Here is a 22,500-nt window from a genome sequence, read left to right as displayed (position 1 = left end):
CGCCTTCACCTCTGACCGGCGCCGAGCTACAGCTGATGCCCACACACTCCTCCCTCAGCAGCTCCAACCTAAGCACGCCCCCCCATTGGCTGCTGGGATGAAGCCATCACGACACCAAGCGGATAAATACACTTGGCCATGAGTGGGGGGGGGGGGATGAGGTGTTGAAGGTTATATTTTCCCCCCTCCCTCTCTCTCCGCCGTCTGCCTGCGTATTTATGTGATCTTTCATGCGGCGGCGGCATTGTCGAGAGATGAAAGAACGTCTCTCCGGCCCGTTAAAAAGTGGAGCTGGTGTCACCGCCATGACGCTAACGTTCTATACTTACTTCATTAAAGGAATCTTAAGTTGAACGCCGTCTACTTCAAATGAGGCGCGACGCCAACCAGCCGGCTTTGATGTCGGCGAAGCCGGCAGGGAGGTGGGATCAATGTACACGATCACTTCGTTTTACACGCGACCGCTCTGCAAAAACTGCTGCATCCACGGGAAATGTGATGCTCAAAAGTAAGCATTGCTCATTTCTCCGCACAGAGATGAGGCTCCTTTTTGAGTTTCCTCTCTTAAAAGCCAAACTGTGCCAAAATAATGTATTTATTTCAATCAATCGATCAATCAATGTTTACTTATATAGCCCTAAATCACGAGTGTCTCAAAGGGCTGCACAAGCCACAACGACATCCTGGGCTCGGATCCCACATCAGGGCAAGAAAAAAACTCAACCCAATGGGATGACAATGAGAAACCTTAGAATGGACCAGTCCATAGTGGATCTAACATAATATTGTGAGAGTCCAGTCCATAGTGGATCTAACATAATATTGTGAGTCAGGTCCATAGTGGATCTAACATAATATTGTGAGTCAGGTCCATAGTGGATCTAACATAATATTGTGAGTCAGGTCCATAGTGGATCTAACATAATATTGTGAGAGTCCAGTCCATAGTGGATCTAACATAATATTGTGAGAGTCCAGTCCATAGTGGATCTAACATAATATTGTGAGTCAGGTCCATAGTGGATCTAACATAATATTGTGAGAGTCCAGTCCATAGTGGATCTAACATAATATTGTGAGAGTCCAGTCCATAGTGGATCTAACATAATAGTGTGAGTCCAGTCCATAGTGGATCTAACATAATAGTGAGAGTCCAGTCCATAGTGGATCTAACATAGTAGTGTGAGAGTCCAGTCCATAGTGGATCTAACATAATAGTGTGAGAGTCCAGTCCATAGTGGATCTAACATAATAATGTGAGAGTCCAGTCCATAGTGGATCTAACATAATAGTGTGAGAGTCCAGTCCATAGTGGATCTAACATAATAATGTGAGAGTCCAGTCCATAGTGGATCTAACATAATAGTGTGAGTCCAGTCCATAGTGGATCTAACATAATATTGTGAGAGTCCAGTCCATAGTGGATCTAACATAATAATGTGAGAGTCCAGTCCATAGTGGATCTAGCATAATAGTGTGAGAGTCCAGTCCATAGTGGATCTAGCATAACAGTGTGAGAGTCCAGTCCATAGTGGATCTAACATAATAGTGTGAGAGTCCAGTCCATAGTGGATCTAACATAATAGTGTGAGAGTCCAGTCCATAGTGGATCTAACATAATATTGTGAGAGTCCAGTCCATAGTGGATCTAACATAATAGTGTGAGAGTCCAGTCCATAGTGGATCTAACATAGTAGTGTGAGAGTCCAGTTCATAGTGGATCTAGCATAATATTGTGAGAGTCCAGTCCATAGTGGATCTAACATAATATTGTGAGAGTCCAGTTCATAGTGGATCTAGCATAATATTGTGAGAGTGCAGTCCATAGTGGATCTAACATAATAGTGAGAGTCCAGTCCATAGTGGATCTAACATAATAGTGTGAGAGTCCAGTCCATAGTGGATCTAACATAATATTGTGAGAGTCCAGTTCATAGTGGATCTAACATAATAGTGTGAGAGTCCAGTCCATAGTGGATCTAACATAATAGTGTGAGAGTCCAGTCCATAGTGGATCTAACATAATATTGTGAGAGTCCAGTCCATAGTGGATCTAACATGATAGTGTGAGAGCCCAGTCCATAGTGGATCTAACATAATATTGTGGGAGTCCAGTCCATAGTGGATCTAACATAATATTGTGAGAGTCCAGTCCATAGTGGATCTAACATAATAGTGTGAGAGTCCAGTCCATAGTGGATCTAGCATAATATTGTGAGAGTCCAGTCCATAGTGGATCTAACATAATAATGTGAGAGTCCAGTCCATAGTGGATCTAACATAATAGTGTGAGAGTCCAGTCCATAGTGGATCTAACATAATAGTGTGAGAGTCCAGTCCATAGTGGATCTAACATAATAGTGTGAGAGTCCAGTCCATAGTGGATCTAGCATAATAGTGTGAGAGTCCAGTCCATAGTGGATCTAACATAATAATGTGAGAGTCCTTTTAATTTTTGGCGGCTGCAGACAGATTAGTTTTTTGTATTTTTGGTCCAATATAGATAGCTCTTTCAACATTTTGGAGTTGCCGACCCCTGTCCTAAGACAGCATTAACTTGGATGCACTTTAAAGTAGTCAGCGTGCAGCTTTCATCACAGTAAGATCTACTAATCCTCTAAAAAGGACTGGACACATGGTATTGTCGAAGCAGCACCCATCCCTAGCTGCTGGAAGCTGTGGTTTGTTGAGAAAAACGTGGAATTTCAACATGCACTGCGAGATTCTGAAGCATGATCCCCCTCCTTTTGAACAATAACATATTAGCTGAAATGTGAGGGGTCTACTTTATGAGGGGCCATTAGGGACATTGTTCAGATTTACCTCTTACATACACTACTGAAACACTCTTATACACACTACTAAAACACTCTTATACACACGACTGAAACACTCTTATACACACTACTGAAACACTCTTATACACACTACTGAAACACTCTTATACACACTACTGAAATGCTCTCACATAAACAACTGAAATGTTTTTCTCTCACCCACACTTCTGAAACACTCTTATATACACTACTGAAACACTCTTACACACACTACTGAAACACTATTATACACACTACTGAAACACTATTATACACACTACTGAAACACTCTTACACACTACTGAAATGCTCTCACATAAACAACTGAAATGTTTTTCTCTCACCTACACTACTGAAACACTCTTATACACACTACTGAAACACTATTATACACACTACTGAAACACTATTATACACACTACTGAAACACTATTATACACACTACTGAAACACTCTTATACACACTACTGAAATGCTCTCACATAAACAACTGAAATGTTTTTCTCTTACACACACTACTGAAACACTCTTATACACACTACTGAAACACTCTTATACACACTACTGAAACACTCTTATACACAATACTAAAATGCTCTCACATAAACAACTGAAATATTTTTCTCACACCCACACTACTGAAACACTCTTACACACACTACTGAAACACTCTTATACACACTACTGAAACACTATTATACACACTACTGAAACACTCTTATACACAATACTGAAATGCTCTCACATAAACAACTGAAATGTTTTTCTCTTACACACACTACTGAAACACTCTTACACACACTACTGAAACACTCTTATACACACTACTGAAACACTCTTATACACACTACTGAAACACTCTTATACACACTACTGAAACACTCTTATACACAATACTAAAATGCTCTCACATAAACAACTGAAATATTTTTCTCACACCCACACTGCTGAAACACTCTTACACACACTACTGAAATGCTCTCATATAAACAACTGAAATGTTTTTCTCTCACCCACACTACTGAAACACTCTTATACACACTACTGAAACACTCTTATACACACTACTGAAACACTCTTATACACAATACTGAAATGTTCTCACATAAACAACTGAAATATGTTTCTCACACCCACACTACAGAAACACTCTTACACACACTACTGAAACACTCTTATACACACTACTGAAATGCTCTCACATAAACAACTGAAATATTTTTCTCACACCCACACTACTGAAACACTCTTACACACACTACTGAAACACTATTATACACACTACTGAAACACTATTATACACACTACTGAAACACTATTATACACACTACTGAAACACTCTTATACACACTACTGAAATGCTCTCACATAAACAACTGAAATGTTTTTCTCTTACACACACTACTGAAACACTCTTATACACACTACTGAAACACTCTTATACACACTACTGAAACACTCTTATACACAATACTAAAATGCTCTCACATAAACAACTGAAATATTTTTCTCACACCCACACTACTGAAACACTCTTACACACACTACTGAAATGCTCTCATATAAACAACTGAAATGTTTTTCTCTCACCCACACTACTGAAACACTCTTATACACACTACTGAAACACTCTTATACACACTACTGAAACACTCTTATACACAATACTGAAATGTTCTCACATAAACAACTGAAATATGTTTCTCACACCCACACTACAAAAACACTCTTACACACACTACTGAAACACTCTTATACACACTACTGAAATGCTCTCACATAAACAACTGAAATATTTTTCTCACACCCACACTACTGAAACACTCTTACACACACTACTGAAACACTCTTATACACACTACTGAAATGCTCTCACATAAACAACTGAAATGTTTTTCTCTTACACACACTACTGAAACACTCTTATACACACTACTGAAACACTCTTATACACACTACTGAAACACTCTTATACACAATACTGAAATGCTCTCACATAAACAACTGAAACATTTTTCTCACACCCACACTACTGAAACACTCTTACACACACTACTGAAACACTCTTATACACACTACTGAAATGCTCTCATATAAACAACTGAAATGTTTTTCTCTCACCCACACTAATGAAACACTCTTATACACACTACTGAAACACTCTTATACACACTACTGAAATGCTCTCACATAAACAACTGAAATGTTTTTCTTTCACCCACACTACTGAAACACTCTTACACACACTACTGAAACACTCTTATACACAAGACTGAAATGCTCTCACATAAACAACTGAAATGTTTTTCTCTCACACACACTACTGAAACACTCTTACACACACTACTGAAACACTCTTATACACACTACTGAAACACTCGTATACACACTACTGAAACACTCTTATACACACTACTGAAATGCTCTCACATAAACAACTGAAATGTTTTTCTCTCACACACACTACTGAAACACTCTTACACACACTACTGAAACACTCTTATACACACTACTGAAACACTCGTATACACACTACTGAAACACTCTTATACACACTACTGAAATGCTCTCACATAAACAACTGAAATGTTTTTCTCTCACACACACTACTGAAACACTCTTACACACACTACTGAAACACTCTTATACACACTACTGAAACACTCGTATACACACTACTGAAACACTCTTATACACACTACTGAAATGCTCTCACATAAACAACTGAAATGTTTTTCTCTCACGCACACTACTGAAACACTCTTATACACACTACTGAAACACTCTTATACACACTACTGAAATGCTCTCACATAAACTGAAATGTTTTTTCTCACACACACTACTGAAACACTCTTATACACACTACTGAAACACTCTTATACACACTACTGAAACACTCTTATACACACAACTGAAACACTATTATACACACTACTGAAACACTCTTATACACACAACTGAAACACTATTATACACACTACTGAAACACTCTTATACACAATACTGAAATGCTCTCACATAAACAACTGAAATATTTTTTTCACACACACTACTGAAACACTCTTATACACACTACTGAAACACTCTTACACACACTACTGAAACTGAAACTACTTAGCGGACTTTGCTATGCAGAGATTTGGAGAACGTGTGTGGCTTGCTGAGTGGACTTACGGCGCTCATCAGAGAGTCCAGGACGCTGACGGCGAAGGCGGTGCCACAGGCGAAGGGCTGCGTGAGGTACAGCTCCGTGTCGGGGTCGTCGTCGTCGTCTTGGTCCAAGAATTGAACGTTGGAGTCGTTCACTGGAGACGGGCGGAAAACGCAAGCGGGAGTTACCGGAGGATGCGGTGGCGAGATGTCAACTTTGACGTATAGCGCTTTATCAACGGGGAAGGAATCATTGGCGGACGAAGGTAAAAGGCACCAAATATGACTCGATACAAGGAGGTGGAGGGTCAACAATTATCATTATTATGATAACTATACACTTACATATACATCTTTATAAATGGTTTGAAATAGGTCAAATATATATTTTTTGTAATTAGCAAAATATATATTTTTCTTTTATACAAATACAATCACAAAAAAGAAGAATGGGGATTTCAAAATATTTTTTAAAAATTATTTCCATGAATGCCATTTTAGTTTTAAATAGTAAGACTCTTGAACGCATCATAATAATCCCCTCAATTCCCCCCAAAAATGGATTAACTGGCTGGAATATAAAGACAATATAACATACATCCATAAACGTGGATGCATATGCAAAAGTGCAATATATTTATCTGTACAGTAATCTATTTATTTATATCTGCACCTTATTGATTTTTTTATCCTGCACTACCATGAGCTAATGCAACACAATTGTGTCCTTATCTGTACTGTAAAGTTCAAATTTGAATGACAATAAAAAGTTTAAGTCTAATATATTATACTAGATCTGTGTGGTAATGATGCTATATGCAAGTGTACTGTCCGCTATACTGCTAATATCGTAAGGTACATCTTTCAGGTGGTCTTTATAATATAACGTTGCATTTGGTGCACTTTAGGATTATAAATATTTAGAAATGTACTACAAAATTAAGTACCAATGATTGTCACACACACACGAGGTGTGGCCAAATTATTCTCTGCATTTGACCCGTCATGATTTGAACTAAACTGTAGCAGGTTAACCAGAATTTAATGTAAATATTTAGACAAATTATAACCTCTTCATTATAGTACTATGACAATCACAGATTGGTAGAATTTAGATTCCTTTATAGATTATCATTATTTTTATAATCGTGTGAGAGTCCAGTCCATAGTGGATCTAGCATAATAGTGTGAGAGTCCAGTCCATAGTGGATCTAACATAATAGTGTGAGAGTCCAGTCCATAGTGGATCTAACATAATAATGTAAGAGTCCAGTCCATAGTGGATCTAACATAATAGTGTGAGAGTCCAGTCCATAGTGGATCTAACATAATAATGTGAGAGTCCAGTCCATAGTGGATCTAACATAATAATGTGAGAGTCCAGTCCATAGTGGATCTAACATAATAATGTGAGAGTCCAGTCCATAGTGGATCTAGCACAATAATGTGAGAGTCCAGTCCATAGCGGATCTAACATAATAGTGTGAGAGTCCAGTCCATAGTGGATCTAACATAATAATGTGAGAGTCCAGTCCATAGTGGATCTAACATAATAATGTGAGAGTCCAGTCCATAGTGGATCTAACATAATAATGTGAGAGTCCAGTCCATAGTGGATCTAGCACAATAATGTGAGAGTCCAGTCCATAGTGGATCTAACATAATAATGTGAGAGTCCAGTCCATAGTGGATCTAACATAATAATGTGAGAGTCCAGTCCATAGTGGATCTAACATAATAGTGTGAGAGTCCAGTCCATAGTGGATCTAACATAATAATGTGAGAGTCCAGTCCATAGTGGATCTAACATAATAATGTGAGAGTCCAGTCCATAGTGGATCTAACATAATAAAGTGAGAGTCCAGTCCATAGCGGATCTAACATAATAATGTGAGAGTCCAGTCCATAGTGGATCTAACATAATATTGTGAGAGTCCAGTCCATAGTGGATCTAACATAATATTGTGAGAGTCCAGTCCATAGTGGATCTAGCATAATAGTGTGAGAGTTCAGTCCATAGTGGATCTAACATAATAGTGTGAGAGTCCAGTCCATAGTGGATCTAACATAATATTGTGAGAGTTCAGTCCATAGTGGATCTAACATAATAGTGTGAGAGTCCAGTCCATAGTGGATCTAACATAATATTGTGAGAGTCCAGTCCATAGTGGATCTAACATAATATTGTGAGAGTCCAGTCCATAGTGGATCTAACATAATAAAGTGAGAGTCCAGTCCATAGTGGATCTAACATAATATTGTGAGAGTCCAGTCCATAGTGGATCTAACATAATAATGTGAGAGTCCAGTCCATAGTGGATCTAACATAATAATGTGAGAGTCCAGTCCATAGTGGATCTAACATAATAGTGTGAGAGTCCAGTCCATAGTGGATCTAACATAATATTGTGAGAGTCCAGTCCATAGTGGATCTAACATAATAGTGAGAGTCCAGTCCATAGTGGATCAAGCATAATATTGTGAGAGTCCAGTCCATAATGGACCGAACATAATAATGTGAGAGTCCAGTCCATAGTGGATCTAACATTATAGTGAGAGTCCAGTCCATAGTGGATCTAGCATAATAGTGTGAGAGTCCAGTCCATAGTGGATCTAACATAATATTGTGAGAGTCCAGTCCATAGTGGACCGAACATAATAGTGTGAGAGTCCAGTCCATAGTGGACCGAACATAATAATGTGAGAGTCCAGTCCATAGTGGATCTAACATTATAGTGAGAGTCCAGTCCATAGTGGATCTAACATAATAATGTGAGAGTCCAGTCCATAGTGGATCTAACATAATAGTGAGAGTCCAGTCCATAGTGGATCTAACATAATAGTTAGAGTCCAGTCCATAGTGGATCTAACATAATAGTGAGAGTCCAGTCCATAGTGGATCTAACATAATAATGTGAGAGTCCAGTCCATAGTGGATCTAACATAATAGTGAGAGTCCAGTCCATAGTGGATCAAGCATAATATTGTGAGAGTCCAGTCCATAGTGGATCTAAAATAATAAAGTGAGAGTCCAGTCCATAAATTATCATTATTTTTCATTAATAATATCTTTGTTGTCTATCAATGTAGTGGGAAGACATGTATTTTTATTTTAAAATCTACTGCATGCAGCATTCATGCCACATACAAATGAAGTAATTAAAAAGGATAGTTAAAAATAAGTACGATAACCATTGTCGAAGTCACTCATTTTGATTTTTTTTTTTTAATGTAAAATACACAAATTGTATTGAAACAAGAACCAATAATTTCTAGACATTTACGGTATTATTCTGAGACTTCAACAATGGTCTTTATAACGTCCATGCAGACTTAAAAGGCATGCTTTTGTTTTTGTCCATTTGATTGATGTGTTGGTCACATCATCATTTTTTTTTACCTTTTCCCTGAAAATGAATATAATCACACATGTTAAACCAAAAACAATAATCACATAAGAGTAGGAGTGCACCACATCCAATTCCTCCCAATTGCCATTCAAGTATCTGATTGGCTTCACAAAGACGGTTCCGAGCGAGAAGAAACACTTCTTTTTTTCTTTTTTTTTTCTGCACAAAAAGAAAGTTTGTTTTGTTTCTTTGGTTTGAAATCTGATTTCTTTGCAGGCTTGCTGATGCCAGGGAGCAGAAGTGTCAATCAACGAGACGAGAGGCTGATGCAAACAAGCCTGGTCCGAAGAACTGAGGAGGAGGAGGAGGAGGAGGAATGGGAGGGCAGGAGGGAGGTGTTGCTATGAAAACAGCCACAAGGACAGAGCCGACATGATCAAAGACCTTAGGGATGCTCTGCAAACGCAACTCAAGTGTGGGGGGTGGGGGGGAAGAAAAACAAAAGCAAAAAAAAAATAAAAAATCATTAAAAAGAAAAGGGCCTCAAACAAGACAGTCAATTTCAAATAGGAGGAAGAATCCAAATGTTTTCAAAGGGAAGCCATGAGAGTAGCGTGGGCCTGGACTTGCAGCCAGAGACATGAAGACAAGCTGATGAGGAGCGCGGCGGACGGACGGACGGACGGATGAGCGGGCTGGCGGGTGGGCGGCAGCGGAGGACGAGAGGCTCAGCTTACCCAACTCTGTTATCATTTGTATGTTGATCCCACTTTTTTTTTCCTGACTGAGTGCAACCGACGGCAGAGGTTTGGCCGGTTTGTCTAAATGGTGGCGAGGCAGCGCAGAGAGGGGAGAGATGGTGGCGTTATTGGAACACTTTCTGGAGGGCAATGATGGCAGCACGTTGGCCCTCGTTTACGCTGAAAACCAAATCGGATTTTTTTTTTTGCCCTCAAGTAGGGCCGATATTATCGGCCGATAAATGCGTTAAAATGTAATATCGTAAATTATCGGTATCGGTTTTTTTAATTATCTGTATTGTTTTTTTTATTTATTTTTTTATTAAATCAACATAAAAAACACAAGATACACTTACAATTAGTGCACCAACCCAAAAAACCTCCCTCCCCCCATTTCTTTCTGTTATCAATATTCTGGTTCCTACATCATATATCAATATATATCAATACAGTCTGCAAGGGATACAGTCCGTAAGCACACATAATTGTGCCTGCTGCTGGTCCACTAATAGTACTAACCTTTAACAGTTAATTTTACTCATTTTCATTAATTACTAGTTGCTATGTAACTGTTTTTATATTGTTTTACTTTCTTTTTTATTCAAGAAAATGTTTTTAATTTATTTATCTTATTTTACTAATTTTTTTAAAAAGTACCTTATCTTCACCATACCTGGTTGATATCGGTATCGGTTGATATCAGTATCGGTAATTAAAGAGTTGGACAATATCGGAATATCGGATGTCGGCAAAAAGCCATTATCGGACATCCCTACCCTCAAGTGACAAACATCGGATTTTTTTTTTTCGCACCAAAGTAGAGATGTCGATAAATGCTTTAAAATGTAATATCGGAAATTATCGGTATCGTTTTTTATTATCAGAATCGTTTTTTTTGGTTGTTTTTTTATTAAATCAACATAAAAAACACAAGATACACTTACAATTAGTACACCAACCCAAAAATCCGCCCTCCACCATTTACACTCATTCACACAAAAGGGTTGTTTCTTTCTGTTATTAATATTCTGGTTCCTACATTATATATCAATATATATCAATACAGTCTGCAAGGGATACAGTCCGTAAGCACACATGATTGTGTGTGCTGCTGGTCCACTAATAGTACTAACCTTTAACAGTTAATTTTACTCATTTTCATTCATTACTAGTTGCTATGTAACTGTTTTTATATTGCATATATCGGTTGATATCGGTATCGGTTGATATCAGTATCGGTAATTAAAGAGTTGGACAATATCGGAATATCGGAATATCGGATATCGGCAAAAAGACATTATCGGACATCCCTACCCTCAAGTGACACACATCGGATTTTTTTTTTCTCGCTCCAAAGTAGAGATGTCCGATAATATCGGTCTGCCGATATTATCGGTCGATAAATGCTTTAGAAATGTAATATCGGAAATTATCGGTATCGTTTTTTATTATCAGTATCGTTTTTTTGTTTTGTTTTTTGTTTGTTTTTTTATTAAATCAACATAAAAAACACAAGATACACTTACAATTAGTGCACCAACCCAAAAAACCTCCCTCCCCCATTTACACTCATTCACACAAAAGGGTTGTTTATTTCTGTTATCAATATTCTGGTTCCTACATTATATATCAATATATATCAATACAGTCTGCAAGGGATACAGTCCGTAAGCACACATGATTGTGCGTGCTGCTGGTCCACTAATAGTACTAACCTTTAACAGTTAATTTTACTCATTTTCATTCATTACTAGTTGCTATGTAACTGTTTTTATATTGCATGTATCGGTATCGGTTGATATCAGTATCGGTAATTAAAGAGTTGGACAATATCGGAATATCGGAATATCGGATATCGGCAAAAAGCCATTATCGGACATCCCTACCCTCAAGTGACACACATCGGATTTTTTTTTTCCGCTCCAAAGTAGAGATGTCCGATTATATCGGTCTGTCGATATTATCAGTCGATAAATGCTTTAAAATGTAATATCGGAAATTATCGGTATCGTTTTTTTTATTATCAGTATCGTTTTTTTTGTTTTTTTTTCTTTTGTTTTTTAATTAAATCCACATAAAAAACACAAGATACACTTACAATTAGTGCACCAACCCAAAAAACCTCCCTCCCCCATTTACACTCATTCACACAAAAGGGTTGTTTCTTTCTGTTATTAATATTCTGCTTCCTACATTATATATCAATATATATACAGTCTGCAAGGGATACAGTCCGTAAGCACACATGATTGTGCGTGCTGCTGGTCCACTAATAGTACTAACATTTAACAGTTAATTTTACTCATTTTCATTCATTACTAGTTTCTATGTAACTGTTTTTATATTGTTTTACTTTCTTTTTTATTCAAGAAAATGTTTTTAATTTAGTTATCTTATTTTATTTTATTTTTTTTAAAAGTACCTTATCTTCACCATACCTGGTTGTCCAAATTAGGCATAATAATGTGTTAATTCCACGACTGCATATATCGGTTGATATCGGTATCAGTTGATATCAGTATCTGTAATTAATTTTTTGTGAATGTTGGACCCAAATTGGCAGAGAGTATTGGAGAACATAAAGATATACAGAGTGGATGGAGAGGGGGAAGCAAAGTGCTACAGTCCATGCTTCTAGGAGATGTTAGTGAAAATGAAATTGTATCGGTGGTAACAAAACTGAAAAATAAGACATCAACAGACAGTGATGGTATAGACATGATAATTGTAAAAAAGACTATTGACTGTATCATCAAACCTCTTTGTTATATTTTTAATCTTTCTTTTCAAACAGGGACCTTTCCAAATAAAATGAAGGTAGCAAAGGTAATTCCACTCTTTAAAACGGGAGATAAACATAGATTCACTAATTACAGACCAGTGTCACTACTGTCACAATTTTCTAAAATAATTGAAAAAATATTTGTAAAAAAATTAGATAGTTTTATTGAAAAGAACATGCTGTTGAGTGAGAGCCAGTATGGATTCCGGACCAATAGATCCACTGCTTCAGCTGTAATGAATATAATTGAGGATATAGCAACAGCAACTGATAATAAGAAATACACTATAGGGGTATTTATCGATCTTAAAAAAGCATTTGATACTATAGATCATTCTATATTATTGTCCAAGTTGTATTCATTTGGTGTGAGAGGAGTAGTTTTAGACTGGCTAAGAAGTTATTTAGATAATAGACAAGAGTTTGTGGATTTTATGGGTAATACATCTGAACAAATGAGGATTGAATGTGGAATTCCACAAGGTTCGGTTTTGGGACCAAAATTGTTTATTTTATATATTAATGATATATGTGAGGTATCAAAGTTATTGAAATTTGTATTATTTGCGGACGACACCAACTTTTATAGTTCGGGACACGACTTAAAAGCATTATCAAAAATTATTGAACAGGAAATGATTAAACTTAAGAGATGGTTTGATGCCAATAAATTATCATTAAATGTAGAAAAAACAAAGTTCATGATTTTTTGTAAGAGGAAAAGGGAGGAAACGATCAAATTGTCAATAAATGGAATAGATATTGAAAGGGTTTCTGAACTTAGATTTTTAGGAGTGATACTGGATGACGGTCTGACATGGAAATCTCATATTGCACATCTGCGGAAAAAGATGTCTAAGAGTATTTTTATATTAAATAAGGTAAAATATGTGTTAGATTATAGGGCAATGCGTATATTGTATTGTGCACTTATATTGCCATATATCAACTACTGTGTGGAAGTGTGGGGGAACACATATAAGAGTAACATAAAGGCATTGTATCAACTACAGAAAAGAGCTATAAGGATTATTCATAAAGTAGATTACTTAGAACACACTAACATATTATTCATTAATTCAGGTTTATTGAAATTACAGGAGCTAGTAAAGTTACAGACATTATGTGTCATGTTTAAGGCTAAAAGCAAAACATTACCAGCAAATTTACAAAAAATGTTTGTCATCACTTCTGAGAATGAAGAGCATAGAAGAAAAGGTCATTTCCAACATCAGTATTCAAGGACAACTTTAAAACAAATGTGTATATCAGTGGTGGGGGTTAAACTATGGAATTCTCTTTATAATGAGATAAAAGATTGTAAAAATATATTCAAATTGAAAAAAATATATAAAGACAGAACAATAAAATCATATGGACAGCCATAAGTGTTTACATTTTGCTTTATATTTATTAATTTACTTGTTTTTTGCCTGGTTTTGTATCTGTTTTGTATCATCCTGTGAGGTGTACCTGTATATTACTTCTTTTGTATTTTTGTTCGGTTTGTACTTCATGAAGTTTTGCACTTGTGTTTTTTTTGTTTTGTTTTGTTTTGTTTTGTTTTCGTTATATTTGGATGTAATTGTTGGTTCACATATCATTAAGTAAGACTATGTATTATGTGAAGGGGGCAGGAAAATATAAGATTTTTCTTCATCCTGCTCCTTCTCAGGCATTGGTGTGTAACGGTGTAACTGAATAATTGTGGTATGGTTGTCTATCGAGGATGCACATCGGTGAAGGAGATAAATAAAAATGATGATGATGATGATGATGATGAAAGAGTTGGACAATATCGGAATATCGGATATCGGCAAAAAGCCATTATCGGACATTCCTACCCTCAAGTGACACACATCGGATTTTTTTTTTTCGCTCCAAAGTAGAGATGTCCGATAATATCAGTCTGCCGATATTATCGGTCGATAATCGCTTTAAAATGTAATATCGGAAATTACCGTAATCGTTTTTTATTATCAGTATCGTTTTTTTGTTTTGTTTTTTGTTTGTTTTTTTATTAAATCAACATAAAAAACACAAGATACACTTACAATTAGTACACCAACCCAAAAAACCTCCCTCCCCCATTTACACTCATTCACACAAAAGGGTTGTTTCTTTCTGTTATTAATACTCTGCTTCCTACATTATATATCAATATATATACAGTCTGCAAGGGATACAGTCCGTAAGCACACATGATTGTGCGTGCTGCTGGTCCACTAATAGTACTAACATTTAACAGTTAATTTTACTCATTTTCATTCATTACTAGTTGCTATGTAACTGTTTTTATATTGTTTTACTTTCTTTTTTATTCAAGAAATTTTTTTAAATTAATTTATCTTATTTTATTTTAATTTTTTAAAAGGACCTTATCTTCACCATACCTGGTTGTCCAAATTAGGCATAATAATGTGTTAATTCCACGACTGTATATATCGGTATGGGTTGATATCGGTATCGGTAATTAAGGGTTTGGTCAATATCGGAATATGGAAAACGGCAAAAAGCCATTATCGGACATCCCTACTCCAAAGTGCTTCAAATCAGATCTTTCCCCATCAGATTCAGGCCACGTCAAGAGTTAGTCCAAATCTGACTGGAATCTGATGTTTTCGAATGTGACTTTAGTCTGAACGCAATGCGACCTGAATGTGACTTTTTCGTCAGCTTTAGGGGAAGTGCGTCATTCATGTGCACGGGGAAAAGACTGCAAAAACTGAAATCTAAGTAAGATTAAATATCTCAAATAAGGGTGATATTTGCTTAATTTCTGCCTGATAAGAGAATTCTTCTCACTAAGCAGATTTTATGTTAGAGTGTTTTACTTGTTTTAAGGGTTTTGGTCCTAAATGATTTCAGTAAGATATTACAGCTTGTTGCTGAGATTTGATGACCTACAGGTAAAAGCCAGTAAATTAGAATATTTTGAAAAACTTGATTTATTTCAGTAATTGCATTCAAAAGGTGTAACTTGTACATTATATTTATTCATTGCACACAGACTGATGCATTCAAATGTTTATTTCATTTAATTTTGATGATTTGAAGTGGCAACAAATGAAAATCCAAAATTCCGTGTGTCACAAAATTAGAATATTACTTAAGGCTAATACAAAAAAGGGATTTTTAGAAATGTTGGCCAACTGAAAAGTATGAAAATGAAAAATATGAGCATGTACAATACTCAATACTTGGTTGGAGCTCCTTTTGCCTCAATTACTGCGTTAATGCGGCGTGGCATGGAGTCCATGAGTTTCTGGCACTGCTCAGGTGTTATGAGAGCCCAGGTTGCTCTGATAGTGGCCTTCAACTCTTCTGCGTTTTTGGGTCTGGCATTCTGCATCTTCCTTTTCACAATACCCCACAGATTTTCTATGGGGCTAAGGTCAGGGGAGTTGGCGGGCCAATTTAGAACAGAAATACCATGGTCCGTAAACCAGGCACGGGTAGATTTTGCGCTGTGTGCAGGCGCCAAGTCCTGTTGGAACTTGAAATCTCCATCTCCATAGAGCAGGTCAGCAGCAGGAAGCATGAAGTGCTCTAAAACTTGCTGGTAGACGGCTGCGTTGACCCTGGATCTCAGGAAACAGAGTGGACCGACACCAGCAGACGACATGGCACCCCAAACCATCACTGATGGTGGAAACTTTACACTAGACTTCAGGCAACGTGGATCCTGTGCCTCTCCTGTCTTCCTCCAGACTCTGGGACCTCGATTTCCAAAGGAAATGCAAAATTTGCTTTCGTTTCCACCATCAGTGATGGTTTGGGGTGCCATGTCATCTGCTGGTGTCGGTCCACTCTGTTTCCTGAGATCCAGGGTCAACGCAGCCGTCTACCAGCAAGTTTTAGAGCACTTCATGCTTCCTGCTGCTGACCTGCTCTATGGAGATGGAGATTTCAAGTTCCAACAGGACTTGGCGCCTGCACACAGCGCAAAATCTACCCGTGCCTGGTTTACGGACCATGGTATTTCTGTTCTAAATTGGCCCGCCAACTCCCCTGACCTTAGCCCCATAGAAAATCTGTGGGGTATTGTGAAAAGGAAGATGCAGAATGCCAGACCCAAAAACGCAGAAGAGTTGAAGGCCACTATCAGAGCAACCTGGGCTCTCATAACACCTGAGCAGTGCCAGAAACTCATCGACTCCATGCCACGCCGCATTAACGCAGTAATTGAGGCAAAAGGAGCTCCAACCAAGTATTGAGTATTGTACATGCTCATATTTTTCATTTTCATACTTTTCAGTTGGCCAACATTTCTAAAAATCCCTTTTTTGTATTAGCCTTAAGTAATATTCTAATTTTGTGACACACGGAATTTTGGATTTTCATTTGTTGCCACTTCAAATCATGAAAATTAAATGAAATAAACATTTGAATGCATCAGTCTGTGTGCAATGAATAAATATAATGTACAAGTTACACCTTTTGAATGCAATTACTGAAATAAATCAAGTTTTTCAAAATATTCTAATTTACTGGCTTTTACCTGTATATTGAGTAAAACATGCTTGAAACTATTTTGTCCAAATGTCCAAAACACACCCAGCAATGGCGGGGAAGAATAGGGGAAAAGGCGGCCAAAATGGTCAAAAGTCCCAATTTTGTCCAAAATACCTCCCCGGGTTCCAGTCCCACGAGTCCCGCCGCCGGCCGCACAAGTCCCGGGATGCAAAAAATGTCCAAAACGCACCCAGCAAAGTCCCACCGGAAGTGGGGGAGAAAAGTGAGAAAAGTGGTCAAAAGTCCCCAAAAATGTTCAAAATACCTACCCAGGTTTGAGTCCCACAAGTCCCGCCGCCGGCCGCGCAAGTCCCGGGATGCCCAAAATGTCCATAACACACCCAGCCGAGTCCCACAGGGAGGGGGGGATAAAAGTTGGAAAAGTTGGCAAAAGTCCCAAACATGTTCAAAATACCTACCCAGGTTCGAGTCCCACATGGAGTGCCACAAGTCTGGCACTCGAACCCGGGTGTGATTTTTGAACATTTTAACGACTATTCTCACTTTTCTCCCCGCCTTCCCGTGGGACTTTGCTTGGTGCGTTTTGGACATTTTGGGCATCCAAGCCGGCGGCGGGACTTGTGGGACTCGAACCTGGGTGGGTATTTAGAACATTTTGGGGACTTTTGCCGACTTTTCCAACTTTTATCCCCCCCTCCCCATGGGACATTTTGGGCATCCATACATAAGATTTTATATTTTTGGGTCCATTGAAGTTAACTAATTTTACTTGTTTTGGAAAATCTTGACAAGCCAAATATTCTTGTTCTATTGGCAGATAATTTTGCTTAGTTCAAATAAAATACCCCTAATTTTTGTATTTTTTTTTCTCGTTTTTGAACACTGACTTTTTGCAGTGCACATTGGCTCCGTTTACGCTGAAAACCAAATCGGATTTTTTTTCTGCCCTCAAGTGACACACATCGGATTTTTTTTTTTTTTCCGCTCCAAAGTGCTTCAAATCAGATCTTTCCCCATCAGATTCAGGCCTCGTCAAGAGTTAGTCCAAATCTGACTGGAATCTGATGTTTTCGAATGTGACTTTTTAGTCTAAACGCAATGCGACCTGAATGTGACTTTTTCGTCAGCTTTGGGCGAACTGCGTCATCCGTGTGCGCGGGGAAAAGACGCGGCACGCCAGCGGAAGTGGACGCTTCATCACGACATAATTAGGGCTGCAACAACTAATCGATTAAATCGATTAAAATCTATTATAAAAATAGTTGGTGATTAATTTAGTCATCGATTCATTGGATTTTTGCTATGCGCATACGCAGAGGCAATTTTATTTTATTTATTTATATTTTAATTTATTTTTTATTTGTATTTATTTTTATAAACCTTTATTTATAAACTGCAACATGTACAAACAGCTGAGAAACAATAATCAAAATAAGTATGGTGCCAGTATGCTGTTTTTTTTCAATAAAATACTGGAAAGGATAGAAATGTAGTTTGTCTATTTTATCCGATTATTAATCGATTAACCAAAGTAATAATCGACAGATTAATCGATTATCAAATGAGAAACAATAATCAAAATAAGTATGGTGCCAGTCTGCTGTTTCCCCCCCCCCAATAAAATACTGAAAAGGATAGAAATGTAGTTCGTCTATTTTATCCGATTATTAATCGATTAATCAAAGTAATAATCGACAGATTAATCGATTATCAAATGAGAAACAATAATCAAAATAAGTATGGTGCCAGTCTGCTGGGGTTTTTTTCAATAAAATACTGGAAAGGATAGAAATGTAGTTTGTCTCTTGTATCCGATTATCAATCAATTAATCAAATTAATAATCGACAGATTAATCGATTATAAAATCAATCATTAGTTGCAGCCCTAAACATAATAATAATAATAATAATAATAATAGATTTTATTTGTAAAAAGCACTTTACATTGGGTAAACAACCTTAAAGTGCTACAGTGTATTAAAAAAAATTAAATTAAAATAAAAAAATAATGAAATTAAATCAAAATAAAACTACAACAGCCTATTAGCTAGAACTAGCATGCATATATCTAAAAAAAGGCTTTTTTTTAAAAAAGAAGGGTTTTTAAGCCTTTTTAAAAAGCATCCACAGTCTGTGGTGCCCTCAGGTGGTCAGGGAGAGCGTTCCACAGTCTTCTTTCCAGGGCGGAATTTTTGTTGCATCACTAGCCACTGGTGCACAGATAATAGACTACCTGTAATATATGAGTATGGATTTTGATTTGATTGTTGAAGGACCGGAATTGATGCTCTGGCGTATTCGCTTACATGTTACAAAGTAAGTTGTTTATGTAAGGGAGTTAAAAAAATAAAGCTAACAATCCTTACACAGGTTGTTATGTATATCGTTTGCTGTTGGCGATCTACATCCTGCCCAGGGACTACAGTTTGAAATGAGCTAAAACTGGCACATTTACAGCAATGTTGATTAATGTGCATTGTGCCTATCCAATGAAACTATTAAAACAAAAATTAATACTTTCATAAACTTTATTACGACTTTTAGTCAGGTTTGATGTCCTATCCAATTTCTACCGTCTTCATTTGTTTATTAGAGTGGTTTAGGCTTTTTTTCTCTCCATATTCCTGTTATAAGTATATAAAATAATCATAATATAGCGGTTAGATATCATGAGATGTTATACTGACACCTAGTGACCAATACGTGTACTCTGCTTTCATCACAATCTGCTTATTTCTCTTAATAAAAACAACGCAATAGATTCGATTGATAAACGACTATGGGCAAAATCTAACGAATGAGATTTAATTATGAAAAACTTTAGTCGATGGCAGCCCAAATTATTTTTCATGGGAATATTTACAACATTTGAACATTTAGGGAGGGAATGTTGTAAATTAGTAAAGACGTGATAAACACGCCAGAGAATATATCTTTGATATTGCGGTTGCCGTTTGCTTGCATCATACTGAGAGCTGTTTCTAATATTGTGTACCCTCGTTTAACTAAGCAAGGTAACCGAAATATTGCAGTTCTGTAGACCGGTGTTTTTCAACCACTTGTCCGTGAGATACAGTTTGGTGTGCCGTGGGAGATTATGTAATTTCACCTATTTGGGTTAAAAAATATTTTATACAAACCGGTAATCTGCAAATAAAGTGCCGTTGTTGAGTGTCGGTGCTGTCTGGAGCTCGGCAGAGTAACCGTGTAATACTCTTCCATATCAGTAGGTGGCAGCAGTTGCTTTGTAAACGTCGTATCTTATGCTTGAACCAAAAATAAACAAAAGGCGAGTGCCCCTAAAAAAAGGCATTGGCTATGGAAAACGAAACTAAAACTGAACTGGCTACAAAGTAAACAAAAACAGAATGCTGGACGACAGCAAAGACTTACTGTCAGAATAATTGTATCTAAATTATCACAAAACTTTGTGTTGCCATGAGTTCCCGGCGAGAAGACAAAAGTCTTTGATCCTACCAAGCAATAGGCTTGTAAAACTCCACTGTGTAGGATGGGGAGTGACATGAAAGTGTTCTGTTTCTTTGATGTATATAATCCACAGAAATATTTTGTCTTGACCCGAGAACTACAAAGCGGATAGGAAGCAGGACGAGACTCCCCTCCAGGCAACCTTTTCTTTGAACTGTTTTACCACCTTTTCTTGGAACTGTTCTGTAACCAAAGGCGATGGCTGTTTACGACCCCCCTCCCTTAGAAACAGCTGTTGCCATGTAATCAGGGAAAGTCCAAATAAAAGAGGAGGCGTACAATCTTTCGTCAGAGCGTGGTGGAACTGTGCAAAGAGTACAGTCCAGACGTTTCTCCTCATTGAGCCAAATTTAATTCTGTCTCTGTTTAATTCCTTGCTTCTTGTCTTGTTCAATAGATGTCATCCGTGTTTGAACCTGACACTGAACAGCGTGTAGAGCAGACGGCGTCCACATGACACGACAATCAACAATGTCCCCACAAAGACGGATAGCAACAACTGTATTAGTCTTGATTGCTAAAACAAAGCAGACGCAGGGAACGGCGCTCAAAGGAAGACATGAAACTGCTACAGGAAAATGCCAACAAAACAGGAAAAGCCACCAAAATAGGAGTGCAAGACACCACACACAGGAAAACACCAACAAACTGACAGTAAACCTACTTTGAGACAAGAGCTATGGTTATGCATGCTTGGTTATGGTTTGAATTCATATCCAACAATTGCAACAATGGACTTTTGACTGTCAATATCAACTACCGAGTTTACATTTTTAATGTTTTCTGCTGGTGGTGTACCTCCGCATTTTTTTAATGAACAAAAATGTGCCTCGGCTCCAAAAAGGTTGAAAAAACACTGCTGTAGACGGAGCATTTTATTCCTAGATTCTGTGCAGATGTCCTTTAAAAATATATGAAAATACCAATCAATCAATCATCAATCAAGGTTTACTTGTACATAGAGATGTCCGATAATATCGGACTGACGATATTATCGGCCGATAAATGCTTTAAAATGTAATATCGGAAATTATCGGTATCGGTTTCGAAATTATCAGTATCAAAAAGTAAAATGTATGACTTCTTAAAACGCCGCCGTGTACACGGACGTAGAGAGAAGTACAGAGCGCCGGCCCAGTCACATAATATCTACGGTTTTTCACACACGCAAGTGAATGCAACGCATACTTGGTCAACAGCCATACAGGTCACACTGAGGGTGGCCGTATAAACAACTTTAACACTGCTACAAATATGCGCCACACTGTGAACCCACAGCAAACGAGAATGACAAACACATTTCGGGTAGAACATCCGCACCGTAACACAACATAAACACAACAGAACAAATACCCAGAACCCCTTGCAGCACTAACTCTTCCGGGACGCTATAATATACACCACCGCTACCCCCCAGCCCCGCCCACCTCAACCTCCTCATGCTCTCTCAGGGAGAGCATGTCCCAAATTCCAAACTGCTGTTTTGAGGCATGTTAAAAAAATATAATGCACTTTGTGACTTCAATAATAAATATGGCAGTGCCATGTTGGCATTTTTTTTCCATACCTTGAGTTGATTTCTTTTGGAAAACCTTGTTACATTGTTTAATGCATCCAGCGGGGCATCACAACAAAATTAGGCATAATAATGTGTTAATTCCACGACTGTATATATCAGTATCGGTTGGTATCGG

At 37.5% G+C, this 22,500-nt stretch overlaps 1 protein-coding gene across 1 annotated transcript in view; it reads right to left on the bottom strand.

Annotated features, from left to right (window-relative positions):
• LOC133657833 (calcium-activated potassium channel subunit alpha-1a-like) overlaps positions 1 to 22,500 on the bottom strand; it is a 217,402-nt gene that overhangs the window by 36,928 nt on the left and 157,974 nt on the right. Inside the window, exons 12-13 of the mRNA XM_062059616.1 lie at positions 10,057 to 10,140; positions 5,994 to 6,124 (exon numbers count right to left, since the gene is read on the bottom strand). Coding sequence (XP_061915600.1) covers positions 5,994 to 6,124; positions 10,057 to 10,140 — 215 coding nt within the window. The remainder of the gene's footprint in view (positions 1 to 5,993; positions 6,125 to 10,056; positions 10,141 to 22,500) is intronic.

The sequence above is a fragment of the Entelurus aequoreus genome, linkage group LG09, assembly GCF_033978785.1.
Source record: "Entelurus aequoreus isolate RoL-2023_Sb linkage group LG09, RoL_Eaeq_v1.1, whole genome shotgun sequence".
Lineage (NCBI taxonomy): Eukaryota > Metazoa > Chordata > Actinopteri > Syngnathiformes > Syngnathidae > Entelurus > Entelurus aequoreus.
The sequence above is the reverse complement of the archived record's forward strand: the minus strand, read 5'-3'. Positions and strand labels throughout refer to the sequence as shown.